The sequence below is a fragment of the Babylonia areolata genome, chromosome 21 (genome assembly GCF_041734735.1).
Source record: "Babylonia areolata isolate BAREFJ2019XMU chromosome 21, ASM4173473v1, whole genome shotgun sequence".
NCBI lineage: Eukaryota > Metazoa > Mollusca > Gastropoda > Neogastropoda > Buccinidae > Babylonia > Babylonia areolata.
Window position 1 is genome coordinate 46,659,182 of NC_134896.1, and position 18,401 is coordinate 46,677,582.

The 18,401-nt window shown below is 41.5% G+C and overlaps 1 protein-coding gene across 1 annotated transcript; it reads left to right on the plus strand.

The window, feature by feature from the left end:
• The first annotated feature begins 1,257 nt into the window (after positions 1–1,257).
• On the plus strand, positions 1,258–7,169 carry LOC143296630 (trans-L-3-hydroxyproline dehydratase-like). Its single transcript, XM_076608661.1, has 5 exons — positions 1,258–1,582; positions 4,169–4,326; positions 5,513–5,665; positions 6,383–6,546; positions 6,879–7,169. Exons 1-5 carry the CDS (start codon positions 1,317–1,319, stop codon positions 7,167–7,169), a joined length of 1,032 nt encoding a protein of 343 aa, XP_076464776.1. The 5' UTR covers positions 1,258–1,316.
• Positions 7,170–18,401: the final 11,232 nt, after the last annotated feature.

Here is an 18,401-nt window from a genome sequence, read left to right on the forward strand (position 1 = left end):
TGCCGATTGGAAGATGAAACGCATTTTCTGTCGATGTGCACAGCAACCGATGATTTAAGACAGAAATATTTTACAAAAGAAAACGTGAAGAAACTTAAAATACATCCCATGGCGTTTTTGTGTGATGTGCAACATTCGAACAGCTTAGCAAAATTTATTTACCATAGCTTAAGACTGCGAAGGGACTCAGCGTAAATGATCTCACATACAAAGCTTCATTTCGAAAACCAATTCTTAGCATGCAAAATGCCATTCGATTTATGTTGCCACTGTTTAATTGATTCGTTGGTGGAAATGTATGTTAATCGATTGTGAAGATAGTTAAATTGACAAATGTTATTTGAATATTCTCTCTCTCTCTCTCTCTCTCTCTCTCTCTCTCTCTCTCCCTCTCTGTGACTACGTAATCGGGTCGATGGCCTCGGGTTACTTAGATATCAACCTCAGCAGTAGTCTACGATGATTGTGCGTATACATACCGTTAGATATTGTTTTGTCTTCCTTATGAAAAGCAATAGAATGTTGTGAAAAGTGTAGGAGGGAGGGAACGTTCGAATGGGTGGGAGAGGGGGGGAGCGTGTTTTCCACGGTGATATGAGCATGTTGCTTAAGTCATTAAACCATTTGAATCTTGAATCTCTCTGAAGTACATTTCGATGATGGAGGTTGTAGGGTGCAGCTGACGTTAGTTAACGTGATTGTTATTAATGAATTGACGCGTGCACCTATGTACGATTAACAAAATGGTTTGTGAATTGTTTTATTGGCATGTTTTTTTTTCCTTCTTGACCACTTATTTCGGTTTTTATTCCCCGTTCAATACCTTTGACGCTGCAACTGAAAATTGTAGCCCCTTTGACATAAAGGCTGCGGGTAGGCTGATGTTAAACTTCTGAGGTGTCTCTGTCTGTCAGTCTGCTTTGTTGTTGTGTGTGGGTTTTTTTGTTTTCTTGTTGTTGTTGTTGTTGTTTTTTCCCACTCTCACCACTGGATCAAAAGTCCTACATCAAACCCATTGGCTATGGCGTCTCTACCGTCTTGATGTTCGGGGAAAAAACGAAAACGTATATTGTGAATAATCCGTTTCGTTTAAAGGGAAAAAGCCCATTCAAATGCGTACCTACAAAAGTGTGTGTGTGTGTGTGCGCGCGCGCCCGTGTGGGTATTTAAACTTGATATACCTGCAGCCAACAGTGGTTCAGTTAGTGGCTATGTGTCGATTCTCTGTCAGACCCAGAGACCACAGGATGGCAGAGACCCCCTCCACCTCACCTCCCCCCTCTTTTCCTCCCGGTCTACGGATCACCACCACAGAGATGCACACGGGAGGAGGGCCCCTCCGCATTGTAGAGTCCGGGTTCCCGCAACCGGAAGGGGCCACCATCTTGGAGAAACGCGCGTGGCTGCGCGCACATGCAGACGCCTACCGGCAGCTGGTAATGTTCGAGCCTCGAGGACATTACGAGATGTTCGGGGCTGTGCTGGTACCGACTGATCTACCGGAAGCTGACCTCGCCGCCATCTTTATCCACAACGAAGGCTACAGCACCATGTGCGGCCATGGGGTAATCGCTCTTGGGAGGTGAGACACTTGAGTTAGCATAGTACTATAGTTTTGTCGTTATGTAGCTTTATGTGTCTCCACCGGACCCTGAAACAGAGATGTTATCTGACCCGAACTACTAATGTGGACATACATCAGAAGCACCTTCTACCATTTGAAATGAATTGTTTAGCATTCTTTTCTGCGTTATTTGTGGAAAGAGAAATTACAGTCTTTTTTTACGTGACATCTCGATAAGGCATGAAGCCACCCCCAGAAGGGAAATTTGGTTTAGTGAGGCTTTCAGGACCCTGGACCCTAGACCATAGGTGTTTGCAGATCACCACTTGTTTCCTTCCTCTCTTCTTCGTCCTTTGTTCAATTTGAAGCCACTTTTATGTCATCTGCTGTCCAGTTTCCTGTGACCACACTGCTCACCAAAATGTAAGAATCTCTGCAGTAATTTGAAGTCTGATTTCTCTCTCTCTCTCTCTCTCTCTCTCTCTCTCTCTCTCTCTCTCCTGTGAAGTAGTTTTGCAGAGAGATTTGTCATAGCCTCCTGGACAAAATTATCTATAATGTCCTTGAAAATAAAACCACTGCGCTGATCTGCCATCTCCCTGCTTTCTTCTCTTCTTGCCATTCCTGGTCAGGGAGATATGTTGGAACTGCTTGTTTTTTGTTGTATGTTTGTTTTTTTTGTTTTATATTCAGTCTTCTTCCGTCCACCTGGTTTTTTTGCAAACGTGTTTTAATGCTTCAATATCAATGTCACGATATCATGACTTGTTGATTGTCTCCAGTCTGTGGATGTTGGCTGACATATCTCTAAGATCACTGGCCACAACTCGCACTTCTGTCTGTTCCAGAGGACAATTTTGGTGGGGTTAAATATATAAAGTGATCGGATTCGATTCCTGTACAAACTGAACTTTTTACAGATCCACTCGAAATGATTCTTGCTTGGTAGTCTGGGCGCTAGATTGTCGAGATTTCCGGTTTTTCTTTTATTTGCATATAAAATCAAAACTGCCAATGATGAGGTTGGCTAATACCATTTTTAGAGTCCACTTCTGTCAGTTTGCTCCAAATTATTGTATACTTAGAACCTTTGTGTGATGGGTTTTTGCAACTATTGATGCTGGCAAGAACAGAATAAACATACCACAAGTTGTTTGTTTATACCCATCAACTGTTAAAAAATCACTCTTCACTTTGAACGATATATTGAAAACAAATTGTTCAATAATCGTAACAAAAACTGTGCATGGTCAAGTGTTTATGATCGAATATTTTCTGGTAGTTTGTTTTTTAGCTCGAAAACCTTTATTATTATTATTATTATCATTATTGGCTTGATAAGAATCTGCTGCTCACAACATTGATATGTGAACATGTTTCACACTTTGATATTCACAACGTGACAATGTGATATTGAAAGGGATTTGACCAAGCACTGACTCCAAACTACAAATGTAGATCTATTGATATGATTATAGCGCTGTATCATAGCCTTCAAGTGCCTTAAACCATAACAACAAAGTTCTGATCCATAACCGAAAAGCTGTTTCTTAACAGAACAGTTTTCACCCATGGATACCCAGCACCGTGCCATTATCATGAGCCTTCACAGACAACAGCAAAGTACTGAGCAACATTTACAAAGCTCTGATAGCTGCAGAGTACCGATTCATGACTGCAGTGCACATTGTGTGTGTGTGTGTGTGTGTGTGTGTGTGTGTGGTGTGGTGTGGTGTGGTGTGGTGTGTGGTGTGTGAATGTGTGTGTTCGTTCATTCTTTCGCTTAACGTCTATCCACATTTGTGATTTTAGACGAAAATCCATCATCTCCCCCACCCCACACGTGCCTTAAAAATCATCACTACTTTCCCTGTTCCTCTCTCCTCAATTTGCTTTTTTAATTTTTTTTTAAGAAGAAAAAAAGAATATAAACGAAATAAAATAAACTAACAGTCAACCAGTAGAATTACAACAAAGAACCACTTGGGCTCCAAATTAAACTCTGAACTATTTCAAACACATCTTGATTATCATATGACATTTCTAATGGAAGCAGATGGAACTGCAGATTTTTGTAGATGACATTAGCAAATATGGTTTTAACTGTTCACATTTATGGATGATATTCATGGGGGGTAATTTCATTGCCACAAATGCAAGTCACATTAGAAGTATATATTGTTTTTATGGCGTCCAGTTGTAGTCTGTATATTAGACCGGTGAGCCTTCTGCTATGTGATGTCCTATTGTTTTAAAAGAAAACATGCGATCAATTTTGCACGAGCTATTGTCAGTATTTTCTCTGTCAGGGTCAGACTCCTGTTATAGTTTATCGACATGGTTCCAGCAAGTTTTCTCCAGTAGAGAATAACTTTCTTGTAATGAATGTGGAATACGAATTTCTATGGCATTGTGTATGTTCATTGCACCTTTTTTCACACAACGATCCACCTGCACATTTCCCACAATCCCTTCCTGAGTTCGTGAGAAGGAATCCAACAAAAGTTTATCTTTGTACAATGGATGGTCAAAACATGAATCATATGACGAATATATATATATATATATATGTGTGTGTGTGTGTGTGTGTGTGTGTGTAAACAGATATGCTGTTGACCGAGGCCTGGTCGCTGCAGTGAGTCCAGAAACGCGTGTCGTGATACAGTGTCCCTGCGGACCCGTTCCTGCCTACGTCACCTGCAAGGACAACGTCACCTCTGACGTCCGATTTACCAGCGTGCCTTCCTATGTGTTCGCCGCAGGTGAACTGCACTGGCAAAGTATTGGATTCCTTGTGAATGAAGAAGTGCTACTGCACCCGATTAACAGGCAAATGTTCATGTGTTCGACTCCCGCATGGAGCAGGATTTTTACTGTCCTCTACACTAGCTCTTGGCTGGTGGCCTGGGTGTTAGTCTTTCGGATCATACGATAAATGGAGGGCAGGTGTGCAGCAGCTATTAAGCATACATGAAAGAACCCATGACTAGAATGATTGTCTCCTGAAACCATACTCTTGTCTGAGATACTGTTTTTTTTGGTCTACTCTACAGTGTGTGTGTGTGTGTGTGTGTGTGTGTGTGTGCGCGTGTGTCATTATGCTGATCAATGATGATATATCATCATACGCAATGTCTTTTGTTTAGAAGTGTGTGATACATTCAGCTGTCACCAACGACTTGAATGGTTCACTTTGTTGATGATGTAAATGGTGGTGATGATGATGATGCTGTTGATAACATCGATGACAGCAAAATGAGCAGTTTGAGTTTCACATCCAATGAGGCAAGAAAACACGCAGACTGATCCATATACGCTACATTACATCTGCTTAAAAAAGTGAACAGATGCTTAACCTGTGCATAAACCCAACACTCTGATCAGGGCCTTGACAGCCTAACACAGGTGGGCCTGTGTATGAAAAAGTAATCATCATCATCACTACATTCTCATCACTTACCTTCTTGCCCAAATATTTCAAAGAGAATAACTATTCTGCAGATGATTTTTGGAAAATTATTTCTGATGTTCTTATTGTCGAACTTTCACAGGCATTAGTTCATAGCCCTATTTCTACATTCCTTTACTGTACTTCAGATTTCTGATTATTGTTATCATTATTGAATTGTTGTTGTTAATTGTAATTGCATGTTAGTTATGCAATTTTGGTAGTTTTCTACCTTTTCTGTTTTATTCATCCCTCTCCCGTCCCACGCCCCCCTCCCCGCCCCCTCCTCCCTCCGCCGGTTTTTTTGTTGTTGTTTTTTAAATCGTCTAATATCACTGATAGTGAAAAGACGCTACATTAAAGAATGAACGATTCTCATCACTACATCGTCATCATCATCACTATCATCATCACCTCATCACGATCATCACATCACTATAATCACATCACCAACACATCATCATCATCACCACCCTCATCATCACCGTCACCTCCAACAGATGTGGAGGTGGAGGTACCCGGGGTGGGCGAGGTTCGGGTGGACATCACTTACGGAGGAGCGTTCTACGCCGTGCTGCCCGCCTCCCGCCTGGGTCTGGACCTTGCCGCGTGTCAGTGGTCTGTTCTGGCTGACCAGGCTTTTGCCGTCACCAGTGAGTCAGCTTCTGCAGCTGGACACACACACACACACACACACACACACACACACACACACACACACACACACACACACACACAATGTGCATATCATTCCTAAATGTGAACAGTTAAAACCATATTTGTCCATGTCATTTATAAAATCTGCAGTTCCATCTGCTTCCATTAGAAATGTGTTATATGCTAATCAACATCCTACTGGTTGACTGGTTTTTGTTGGTTTTTTGTTTGTTTGTTTGTTTTTGGGATTCTTTTTCGTTTATCTTTTTTTCCCTTTTCCCCTTTTTTTCTTTTTTTTAAATGCTCATTGGGGAGAGAGGGACAGGGAAAGTAGTGATGATTTAAGGCATGGGTGGATTGGGGGAGATGATGGATTTTCGTCTAAAATCACAAATGTGGATCAAAAGAACGAACAAGAAACAAAGAAGAAGTGGTTGTCAATGTTTGTAATGATATAAAATTAGTCATGTTTATTTTCCCAATGCACAAAAAGGGTTCTCCTCTTTAGAAAATGGTATCGTACGTATCCAGTCACATACAAAGCTTCATCAGGTATATAAATACAGTGGAAATAAGTTATGGAAGGAGAAATAAAGAAAGAAAACACGTACCAGGAGTAGCTTTGATTTGACACATGGCTTTTTATTGTTAACAAAGTGCGCTCTCTCTCCCCACACATGCCCTAAGTTTAACTTTACCTTGAATGCTGACAGAGGCGGTACAAGCCAAAGTAAAGATTCATCATCCGGACCATCCGGACCTGGCCTTTCTGTTCGGCACGATCGTCACGGACGGCGGTGACCACGTGACTTGCGCGTCCGGCAGTGACCCTTCGACCTCCAGCACCTCCAGTGTCTGTGTCTTTGCTGACAAGCAGGTTAGTGTTGTGTGTGAAAGGTGGTGTGGGAGGTGTGGGAGGGGTAGGGACAGTGGGAACGAGAGTGAGGGGGTGAGGAAAGTGGACTGAGATGGATGGAAATAACGCGATGGAACAGGTTATTGAAAGGAGGCAGTTTGTCACGTGTGTGTATGTGTGCGTGCGTTTGTGTGTGTGCGAGAGAGAGAGTGTGCGTGCGTGCGTGCATGTGTGTGTGTGTTCTGGGATGCTCTGTAATGGTTTTAACACTCTTTAATACATCGTTCATTTTTCATGAAGGATAGTCGACGTAAATGATACAATGTTGGTATTGTCAACATTGTCACACACAGGTGGACCGATCACCCTGCGGGTCCGGCACCACGGCGAGAGTGGCGCTGCAGTACACGCGAGGAGTGCTTTCCCTTGGACAGAAACGTCACTTCCGCTCTGGCGTCACGGGGTCCCTTTTCACAGGGTGTGCTGTCCAAGAAGTGAAGATAGCGGGGGCGGGGATGGACGGAAATGACGTCATCGGAGTGAGAGCGGAGGTGTCTGGGAATGCTTATTACACGGGGACTTCCATTTTCACGGTAGAAGGCAGCGACCCTCTCGCTGGCGGCTTTCTGCCCCGACAGATATAGTTGAATCGACATCAACAGACTGAAGATCATCATTGAATGCTCAGGTTACAAGTGTTGTTGCAACTGGGAGGAAGAGGACTGGAGTGGGATGCAAACTAGGAGCTACTGGACCTACTAATTGCGCCAAGAAAGTTGAATTGTTGCAAGCTTTCGATTTTCCATTGGGTAATGTTAAGTATTGGAAACCAAACTTCAGTCTTCTGTTTCGAAACTTAATTAACCTTGATAATCAGCGAAAAATCAGTTTATCTTTCTATCTATGTATATCTCTATTATCAATATTTCCTATCTATCTATCATATATATCCATATGTTTAACTGTCTGCTTGACGAAAACCATTGATGACATATTTTCTATATGATGTTTAGAGTTAATCTTTTGGTTGCTGTGTGCCTGCCTGAGAATGATTACGTTTGGAATGTGAAGGTATTGTGTTAGCTGAGTGATGGGCTTCACTTTCTGTCTTTGGACCATTCTTGGTTTCTTTCTCTGTCCCATTTAACTGTGTCCTAGGTGAAGGAAATTTCTCTGGTCCCCTTTAACTGTGTCCTGAGCGAGGGGAATTTCTCTGTCCCTTTGAACTGTGTCCAAAGTGAAGGGAATTTCTCTGTCCCCTTTAACTGTGTCCTATGTGAAGGAGTTTCTCTGTCCCCTTTAACTGTGTCCTATGTGAAGGAGTTTCTCTGTCCCTTTTAACTGTGTCCTATGTGAAGGGAATTTCTCTGTCCCCTTTAACTGTGTCCTATGTGAAGGGAATTTCTCTGTCCCTTTTAACTGTGTCCTAGGTGAAGGGAATTTCTCTGTCCCTTTTAACTGTGTCCTAGGTGAAGGGAATTTCTCTGTCCCCTTTAACTGTATCCTGAGTGAGGGGAATTTCTCTGTAACCTTGGACTGTGTCCTAGGTGAAGGGAATTTCTTTGTCCCCTTTAACTGTATCCTGAGTGAAGGGAATTTCTCTGTGACTTTTAACTGTTTCCAAGGTGAAGGGAATTTCTCTGTGACTTTTAACTGTGTCCAAAGTGACGGGAATTACTCTGTCCCCTTTAACTGTGTCCAAAGTGACGGCGAATTTGTCTGTCCCCTTTAACTGTGTCTTTAGTGAAAGGAATTACTCTGTCCCCTTTAATTGTGTCCTGTGAGAAGGGAATTTCTCTGTACAATTTAACTGTGTCCTAAGTGAAGGGAATTTCTCTGTACTCTGTAACAGTTTCCTAGGTGAAGGAAATTTCTCTATGACTTTTAACTGTGTCCAAGGTGAAGGGAATTTCTATGTCCCCTTTAACTGTGTCCTGAGTCAAGGGAATTTCTCTGTGACTTTTAACTGTGTCCAAGGTGAAGGGAATTTCTATGTCCCTTTTAACTGTGTCCTGTGTGAAAGGAATTCCTCTGTCTCCTTTAACTGTGTCCTAAGTGAAGGGGATTTCTCTGTCGCCTTTGACTGTGTCCTAAGTGAAGGGAATTTCTCTGTCTCCTTTAACTGTGTCTTGTGTGAAAGGAATTCCTCTGTCTCCTTTAACTGTGTCCTAAGTGAAGGGAATTTCTCTGTCCCCTTTGACTGTGTCCTAAGTGAAGAGAATATCTAAGTCCCCATTTAACTTCGTCCAAAGTGAAGGGAATTACCCTGTCCCCTTTAACTGTGTCCTAAGTGAGGGGAATTTCTCTGCCCCCTTAAACAGTGTCCTTTGTGAAGGGAATTTCTCTGTCCTCTGTAACTGTGTCTACGGTGAAGGGAATTTCTCTATGACTTTTAACTGTGTCCAAGGTGAAGGGAAATTCTCTATGAATTTTAACTGTGTCCAAGGTGAAGGGAAATTCTCTATGAATTTTAACTGTGTCCAAGGTGAAGGGAAATTCTCTATGACTTTTAACTGTGTCCAAGGTGAAGGGAAATTCTCTATGAATTTTAACTGTGTCCAAGGTGAAGGGAAATTCTCTATGAATTTTAACTGTGTCCAAGGTGAAGGGAAATTCTCTGACTTTTAACTATGTCCAGAGTGACAGGAATTTATATGCCCCTTTTAACTGTGTCCTTAGTGAAGGGAATTTCTCTGTCCCCTTTAATTGTGTCCTGAATGAAGGGAATTTCTCTGTCCCCTTTAACTGTGTCCTATGTGAAGGGAATTTCTATGTCCCCTTTAACTGTGTCCTATGTGAAGGGAATTTCTATGTCCCCTTTAACTGTGTCCTAAGTGAAGGGAATTTCTATGTCCCTTTTAACTGTGTCCTGAGTGAAGGGAATTTTTCTGTCCCCTTTAACTATGTCCAGAGTAAATGGAATAACTTTGTACCCTTTAACTGTGTCCTTAGTGAACTACCATGTAGAGGGAAGAGAAAAAGGGGCGAAGAGCAGGGACAGAGAAAATTGGTGATGGGAGGGGACACGAATAAATGACACTCACACACACGTAACGAGAGAGCGAGCGAGCGAACGAACCAACATGTTTTATAGAACTTTGGCCGTGGACCACTATTCAAAACTAAGGGACTGTGAGGTAGGCGTGGGAGGGGGCGTTATAATACTTATACAGTATCACACAATATCAGACTGTGCATGGCCTTCTTTTACTTTTTACATCTAAGCAGATTGTTTCTTCTTTTTATCGCATGGTTAATAAATTTCGATACTTGACAATGCCTTAACATTGACCAAACCATAAACTGTAATTATTTTCCAGTTTACCTTTGCAAAACGGGCAATGTTTTAAAACATCATTTTCATTGTATCTATTACCATTGTTCATCAGGGAAGGACATTAAATCTGACCTGAGACAACGCAACCCTGAAAAACGATAGTCATTAGCATTTGAGATAATAATAATAATGGTATTTATATAACGCTGAATCTTGTGCAGAGACATATCAAAGCGCTTTCGCGCCAGTCATTCACACGCATGCATTACTCTAAAACTGGAGAAACTGAAGACAAGGAAGAGGCAGGGAACGGAGGCTATTTTGGGAAGAGGTGGGTTTTAAGGTCAGACTTGAAAGAGCTGAGTGTGGAGACCTGACGAAGCGAAAGAGGAAGTTCGTTCCAACTGCAAGGTCCAGAGACAGAAAAAGAACAGCGGCCAACAGTCGAGTGTTTGTATCTGGGTATGCGTAAACAAAGTGGATCCGAAGCCGATCGTGGAAAGCGAGATGGAGTGTAGAGGTGAAGGCAGCCACAGAGATAGGAAGGGGTAGATTTGTGCATACATTTATAACATAGAGTGCTGATCTTGTACTTTATTCTGTGTGAGACAGGGAGCCAGTGGAGATGTTGCAAAAGAGGAGTGATGTGCTCAGATCTTTTCTTTATGAGGACGAGTCGGGCAGCAGAGTTTTGTATGAGCTGAAGGGACTGAATGGATGAAGCAGGCAAACCATACAATAGAGAGTTACAGTAGTCAAGGCGAGAGAGAATGAGAGAAACAACAAGTCTAGATGTTGCGGCAGTGGACAGATATTTCCGAATGGAACTGATGCGCCGCAATTGACAGCAGCAGGACTGACATGTCTGACTGATAAATTTCTGCATGGACAGTGTGTTGTCAAGGACAACGCCGAGGTTCCTGACTGAACTGAAAGGAGGGATGGATGTACTGCCAAGTTTGATTGTGTCAGTTGTGATGGAAGAGAGTTTTTGTTTAGTTCCTATGATCATTGCTTCAGTTTTGTCTGCGTTCAATTGTAACTTATTTAAAGTCATCCAGTTTTGAATGTCCAGGAAGTAGTTGGATGTTTCTTGCAAGAGCGACGGCAATTTTTCAGGGGTATCACTCTTCTGGAGTTGAGTGTCATCAGCATGAGAATGATGACTGACATTATGGCGGTTGATAATTTCAGCGAGAGGAGCAATGTACAGTGTGAAGAGCATTGGGCCTAAAACAGATCCCTGTGGGAATCCATGTTCGATTTTAACGGGTTCAAACTGGAAATTATCAACAATGACAGACTGGAATCTATCAGTGAGATAAGATTTGGACCAGTTTAGAACAGTACCGTTGATACCAAATGTAAAATGAGGGAAAGAAGGATTGAATGGTCTATCGTGTCAAAGACGGATGACAAGTCGAGAAGAGTGAGAAGGGAAATTTGTCCTGAGTCAGACGCAAGCAGTAGATTATTCAGGATGTGGAGGAGAGTGGTTTCGGTGCTGTGGTCAGCACGATGAGATTGTTGAAACAAAGGTGGTTGTTAAGCTGTTTCGGGACAGCTTTTTCATGGAGTTTGGACAGTAATGGAAGATTAGAAACTGGTCGATAGTTTTTCAAAATGTTTGCGTCAAGGCTGGGTTTCTTCAGAAGAGACCGGACGATTGCAGTTTTGAAAGTGGGTGAAAACGTTCCAGTGAGAAGGAATGAGTTGACAATATTGGTGATTGTGGGGAGAAGCTGTGAGACACACTGGGAAAAGACAGAGGCTGGTATAGGATTGAGCTAGATTTTATTGTCATTTCTTTCAGGATTTCATGGACTTCTGTTTCAGCCAATGGATAAAAGGAATGGGAAGGAGTGCCGTTGAATTGAGGATCAGGATGAGCAGGTTGGAAAGGTCTAAGATGGTACGAATATTTTGGTCTTTGTCGAAAAAGAACGAGGAGAAGACATTAGGAAGTTCAGATAAAGTGTAGGCAGAAGGAAGAGAGGGGTCTTTCTTGCAGTACCAAGAAGATACGACATGATAGAGTAAAAAGATTTATTTTCTTTTCCAAATACAACTTTAGATACAACTTTAAATGATTTGTAGCAGGATTACCCGTCTCCGCCTCTAAAAGTAGGCCTACTTGACCATTCTTGAATGAATATGTCTATAAGTCTTTCCTTGAAAATAAGCAGAAATCGTTTTACTTCACAAACACATCGTTGTCACCACACAAAATCAAAGTCTGTTGTGCATACAATATCTTTAAGTAGTGAAGCCCAACAATGTTTCCATTCATATGTAATTTAATCAGCATCTTGTCAGCTACGCGTGGCAGTTTCTTTTGATTCATCTGTGGGCAGTCTAAACCAGTGATTATAACATTTAAACATGAGTTTACAAATAGCGGGTATCTATCAAGATCAACATTAACCATTTTGTTTGGTGTTTTCACTGATACTCACACGAATCGCTTACATCCTAATTAATGAACCTTTTCTGTGTTCGCTAGTCTATTCATGCCCCAAACGTTAGATGCATACAACAGAACGGGCTGTACTTAAAATCAATTTTCTTTCTTTCTTTTTTTGTGTGAATACCGCATGTGACATTTCTTACACGTTGCCCTTTTACCAATCACAACAAGGTGTTATATCCCCCTTTGGGCGCTAATCTTTTATGCAAAATGTATACTCCAAATAACAATATTCATTTACTATCTCTGTTTCCTAGTTTTAAAAAATAATATAAAATGAAATAAACCACTTCACACCTACCTAAAATCTACATTTTCTAAACACCATTATTCTTGTTTTCTGAACATTAATTTTCAACTTCAACTTAAAGCATGATTCAATGATATTCTATCCTATGGGAGTTGTTGATAATTAATATCGTCAGAAAAAAGCAGTGTGAATAGTTCCTTGATACCAGGTAACAGTTGAACCGCATGTCTACCTGACATACATATGTTCAGTAATCTGATGGAAATTTTAAAAAACTCAGAACAGTGCCTGCTAACCCTGACACTTGCAAACACTGATATCATACAGAGACTTAAAAAAACAAAACACTTGCCGGATACCCTGGTTTCTGAAACATTGTAACAACTCACCATGTCGAACAGAACTGAAGGCATTTCCAAAACCAACCAAAGCAACGAATAATTTCCTGTTTTTACACGGTTTTTTGTGTGGTTTGTTGTTGTTGTTGTTGTTGTTGTTTTTGTTTTGTTTTGTTTTTGTTTTTTTAAGCATACAGGTTAAAGACCTGATCAACAGTTTAGTTGTTTATTCGGACACCAGCTCAACATTTCGTAATCATCTCGTTATCTTCTGACCCATTTATATGATTGATTATTCAACACTGTTGTATAGTACTTAGAAATAATACTTAACAGATATACACCTCCGCAGTTATCAACATTTTCGATATCGGCCTTAAAAATGGGAATGATAATAGCTTTGGTCCATTCCTTTGGATACGATCTTTTAACAAATAGATCATAACATGATTCAGTTAGAAATGGTCTTGTAATTCTATGACCAGTTTTTACCATTTCAGCAGTAAGACCATCAGGCCCAGACAGATAGAATCACATGGAGAGAGACAGACAGACACAGAGAGAGAGAAATATAAGAAAGCAAATACAGCCAGTGCACAGATAACCTCACATAAGTGATAACAGTATATCAAGGAAAATAAAACAGAAGTAGCATGCATGGAATCAGGACACATATGCACGCACACATACTTGTTCTTGCTGTTGTTGCTGTTTTAGTCCCGCCGATCGCTCAGGGCCATATCAGGGCTGTCAAACCATACAAATGCTAAACCGCGACGCGCGCGCACACACACACACACACACACACACACACACACACACACACACACATTAACGTTACTGCATGAGGAAGGACTGGTAATCTTTTCGGAGGGTTTGGAGACAATGGTATTTAGTTGTCTCTGGGATATGAAACGTTTTTATTTGTTTGATTTTTTATGGTTATTTGTTTGCTTTCGGGAGAGGGGAGGAGAAGCCTACTGCGCGGATACACACACACACACACACACACACACACACACATATATATATATATATATACACTCTGCTGCGACAAGAAAAGACATTTGCAAATATGAGAAATCAAACAACTTTTTACAAATACAAAAACAAACAAAACAAAAAAAAGAATGAAAGGAAGAAAGAAAGAATTAAAAAAAAAAAAAGAAGGAAAAAAACCCAACAGAAACAACATGCTATATAATCGTAAGTTCTATAGTAAAAAAAAAAAAAAAAAAAAGAAAAGTATAATCACACACACACACACACACACGTACGCATACGTGTGTGTGTGTGTGTGTGTGTGTTCACATACCTACATGCATACATGGGTGTAATTGACAGCGGAGACAAAGAGAGAGAGAGAGAGAGTCGGTGGCGATGCAACGTGGCTGCTATGTCCAAACACACACACTGTCTCACTGTGAACAATGTCTCCAACGAGCAACGGCAACAAAATCCAGCACGTGAGGAAACACTGACATGTTCACGACAGGACTGATCACGTGACCTCACAGAAAAGTTGCGCTATTGTTTCCCTCGCGTGCGCGGACGTGTGTGTGTGAAGGTCCTGCTGATGGCTCCACCATCCTGTCACGCAGGGTAAATCCACCCCGTGTGCTGATGACTTACCTCATGTGCAGGTCCAGTCAGACGACGTCACTTCAGATGGGTGTGCACTGCATGCTGGCACCACCTGCTGTGGAGCTGCCGTTTCTGACATGGCACCACCCACTGGGTCTGTCCGACACGACAATGCTTCCTCAGGTACCACCCTCTGCCCCTGTTATGTTGCCTTGGGCTAACATTCAAAGCGCGTTGGGTTACGCTGCTGGTCAGGCATTTGCTTGGTAGATGTGGTGTAGTGTATATGGATTTGTCCGAACGCAGTGACGCCTCCTCCTTGAGGTACTGAAACTGATACTGAAGGAGGTGTTCTTGCGAATCCACTGCGATTTCGATGTATGCTAATGGATGAGTGGTGTATAATTTTTTTTTAATGTTTTTGTTTGCATACATTCATAATTATGTTCTGTTGCTTTTTGTGTTCTTGTGTGAAAAATCAACCTTAAAGAAGTGGAAAGAAAAGAGAAACAGAAGTAGCATACCTTCAATCCTGCCTGTGTGACGGGTCTTATAGAGTTTAAAGGCGTGGTTAATGTATCTAATTGTTGTTGAATTTGATTGTCACGTTTTGAGGAATTTCGATTTGGGGAAGATAGATATGGCTGACACCTCCATTCCTGCCAATGTGGCGTGTCTTAAACTTTTAAGAGTTTTATGGAGTAGTAAAGTTATCTCTTTTGATAGAATTCTAAATGTTTTATGTGTGGGGATGAAATATTTTGTTTCTGGCCTTGAGGATTTGTGGATGGTATTTGTTTTGTGCTTTGAACCCTGATATGGCCTCTGCAACAGACTTGTAAAATGGTATTGATTGAATCGTAATTACTCATGAACCCCCGAAAATGGAGAATGGCTACCTGAATGGCAGGTTAGAAACCTGTCATACATCCAAAAGCCCACTTGTGTACAAATTAAACGCAGGAGTAGAAGAAGACTGGTGCGACTTTAGTCAAAGGCATGCCAAGCGCCCCATGTAAAAAGAAAAAAAAAGAAATGTCTTGAGCTTTCCCTGTTTAGATCCTGTTGGGGAAATGACAGCTCCATGGGGAGTTTCCTTCACAGAAATAAGCATAATAGCAGACTACAGTACAAACACAGCGATAGTTATACACAGGTATTATTTCTTATGTAGTGATAAGTCTGCATTGACCTAATTCAATTCTGAAATCTGCCCTGTCATTCAAAGGGAAGGAGTGGGCCAGTCCAGTTCAGACATACATGTATTTGTATTTCTTTTTGTCACAACAGAATTCTCTGTGTGAAATTCGGGCTGCTCTCCCCAGGGAGAGCGCGTCGCTACACTACAGCGCCAGGGACTACAGGGACTTCGGTTTATCGTCTCATCCGAATGACTAGCGTCCAGACCACCACTCAAGGTCAAGTGGAGGGAGAGAAAATATCGGCGGCTGAGCTGTGATTCGAACCAGCGCACTCAGATTCTAACGCTTCCTAGGTGGACTCGTTACCTCTGGGCCATCACTCCACATGTTGTCCTAACTTTCCAAAGAAGAATTTAAGTAATGGAAATGAAGTGTTGTCGCAAGATCTTTGGATCATAACTGTTTGAAAAATTATCGACCTGTCTCTAATCTGACATTTTTATCAAAACTGCTAGAAAAGATCATATTGTATCAGCTCTTAGCTCATCTGGAACAAAATGGTTTACTTAATTCCCACCAGTCAGCTTATAGACGTGGTCATAGTTGCGAAACAGCCCTTCTTAAAATAGTGAATGATTTGCTTTCGGGATCTGATGAGGATAAGATATCTGTTCTCGCTCTCTTAGATTTGTCAGCAGCTTTTGACACTATCGACCACTCTATCCTCTTGAACAGACTTAACTTCCTTTGGTATTCGTGACACTGCACTAGCATGGATCACGTCTTACCTGTCAGATCGTACACAGAAAGTATGTGTAAATGGTAGATACTCTAGAGTATCTGCCTTGAAATATGGTGTCCCACAGGGGTCCGTCCTAGGTCCTGTTCTTTTCGTGCTGTATGCGGCTCCTGTGTCGGATGTCATCAGTCATCATGCGATGTCGCATGAGAGCTTTGCTGATGACACACAACTTTATCAGTCGGCGTCCATAGCTGAATTTGATGCACTGGTGACTCAAACACAGGAGTGCATTGCTGGCCTAAAGGACTGGATGACTCTCAACAAGCTGCAATTAAATGATGATAAGACTGAATTGATGATAACCTGTCCAAAGAAGTTTCGTCAACATCCTTCCTTTCCTGACTCTGTTCTGATCAATAGCACACCTGTTTCACTTTCTCCCTCTGTTCGCAGTCTTGGTGTAATCCTAGACCAGTCTCTTTCCTTCCAACAGCACATTTCGAATATCTGTAAAGTTGCCTATTTGGAACTGCGTAGAATCAGCTCTATCCGCCACTATCTCTCAACCGATGCAACCAAGACACTTGTATGCTCTCTGGTTCTCTCAAGATTTGATTACTGCAACTCTCTTTTGGCCGGCCTTCCCAAATATCTGTTAGACAGACTCCAACGAATTCAGAATAACGCTGCCAGACTCATTTGTAGAGCTTCTAAATTTGACCATGTTTCTCCTCTCCTTCAGTCTCTCCACTGGTTGCCTGTTTCTGATCGAATAGACTATAAGCTATCCACTCTGACCTTTTCTGCAGTCAACGGATCTGGCCCCAAGTATCTTTCTGAACTCATCCACATCTACACCCTGTCTCGCCAGCTCCGTTCTTCCTCTGATACTCGACTTCTCAGGATACCTCACGTCAGAAGTAAGACCTATGGACACAGATCGTTTTCTTTTCAATCGCCAAAGACGTGGAACAAGCTCCCTGATAACCTCCGTCATTCTGATTCCCTCGCATCTTTTAAATCTCGTCTCAAAACTCACCTTTTCCCTCAGCAATAAGTTCAATTGTGGCAATTGCGTTAGCTGTGCTTGACTATGCGTGTATACATATGTGTGTGTACATAACTACATGCATGTATATGAATGTGTATTGTGTGTGCGTGTGCGTGTGTTTATGTAAGTTTGTGCCTGCCTATGTGTGCGTATGTGTAGGTAGCTGTTAGATACACATGTATGTTAAAATGTATGTATGCAGCGTGTGTGTGTGTGTGTGTGTGTGTAGTCACATTTTGGTGTGTGTATGTAGCATAGATATGATGTATTATGTTAACAAAAGCGTTTTTGTAAAGCACCTAGAGCAGATTTCTGGATAGTGTGCTATATAAGTATCCATTATTATTATTATTATTAAGATGCTTGACATCAGATACAATCATCACATCATGATTGAAACAAGTGCGCCAAATCCTCAAGCGGCACCTTGGACCATAAGTATGAAGATCTGCTGACATCAGTTAAGAAACGAAAGCAACGCTGGTATGGTCATGTAACAAGATCCTTGCTAAAACAATCCTCCAAGGAACTACTTAGGGAAGGGACGGAGGGGAACACACACACACACACACACACACACACACACACACAATCAATCAAACAAAACCGACATACTGACGACACGGCAGAATGGACAGGAAAACCTTCTGCAGTGACCGAGGCATTGACACCCATTGACTGACCTGGAAATCTGGTGTACAATTCTTCTGTGCCGTGTTCAAATGGATTTTCACAGAGAAGGAGAAATTAAACGATGAGCCGGTGGTTATGTAGTTCAGACTGAAGGCAGAGAAGTTCATTTAAAGATCAAAATTAGATCCCCTTTATCTGTTCAGATCATCATACCAAATATAATTTCGCCTTAAATTTTGTTATTGATTTATGAGGGACATTGAGTTTTGTATGTACGTTTGATGCAATGTTTTTTCATAATTTGTCATCATTATTTGCTTCATTAGTTGGACCAACCTGCATTTTTGATGGATGATATATATATTTTTTCTCAAATGGAACTATTGTAAATG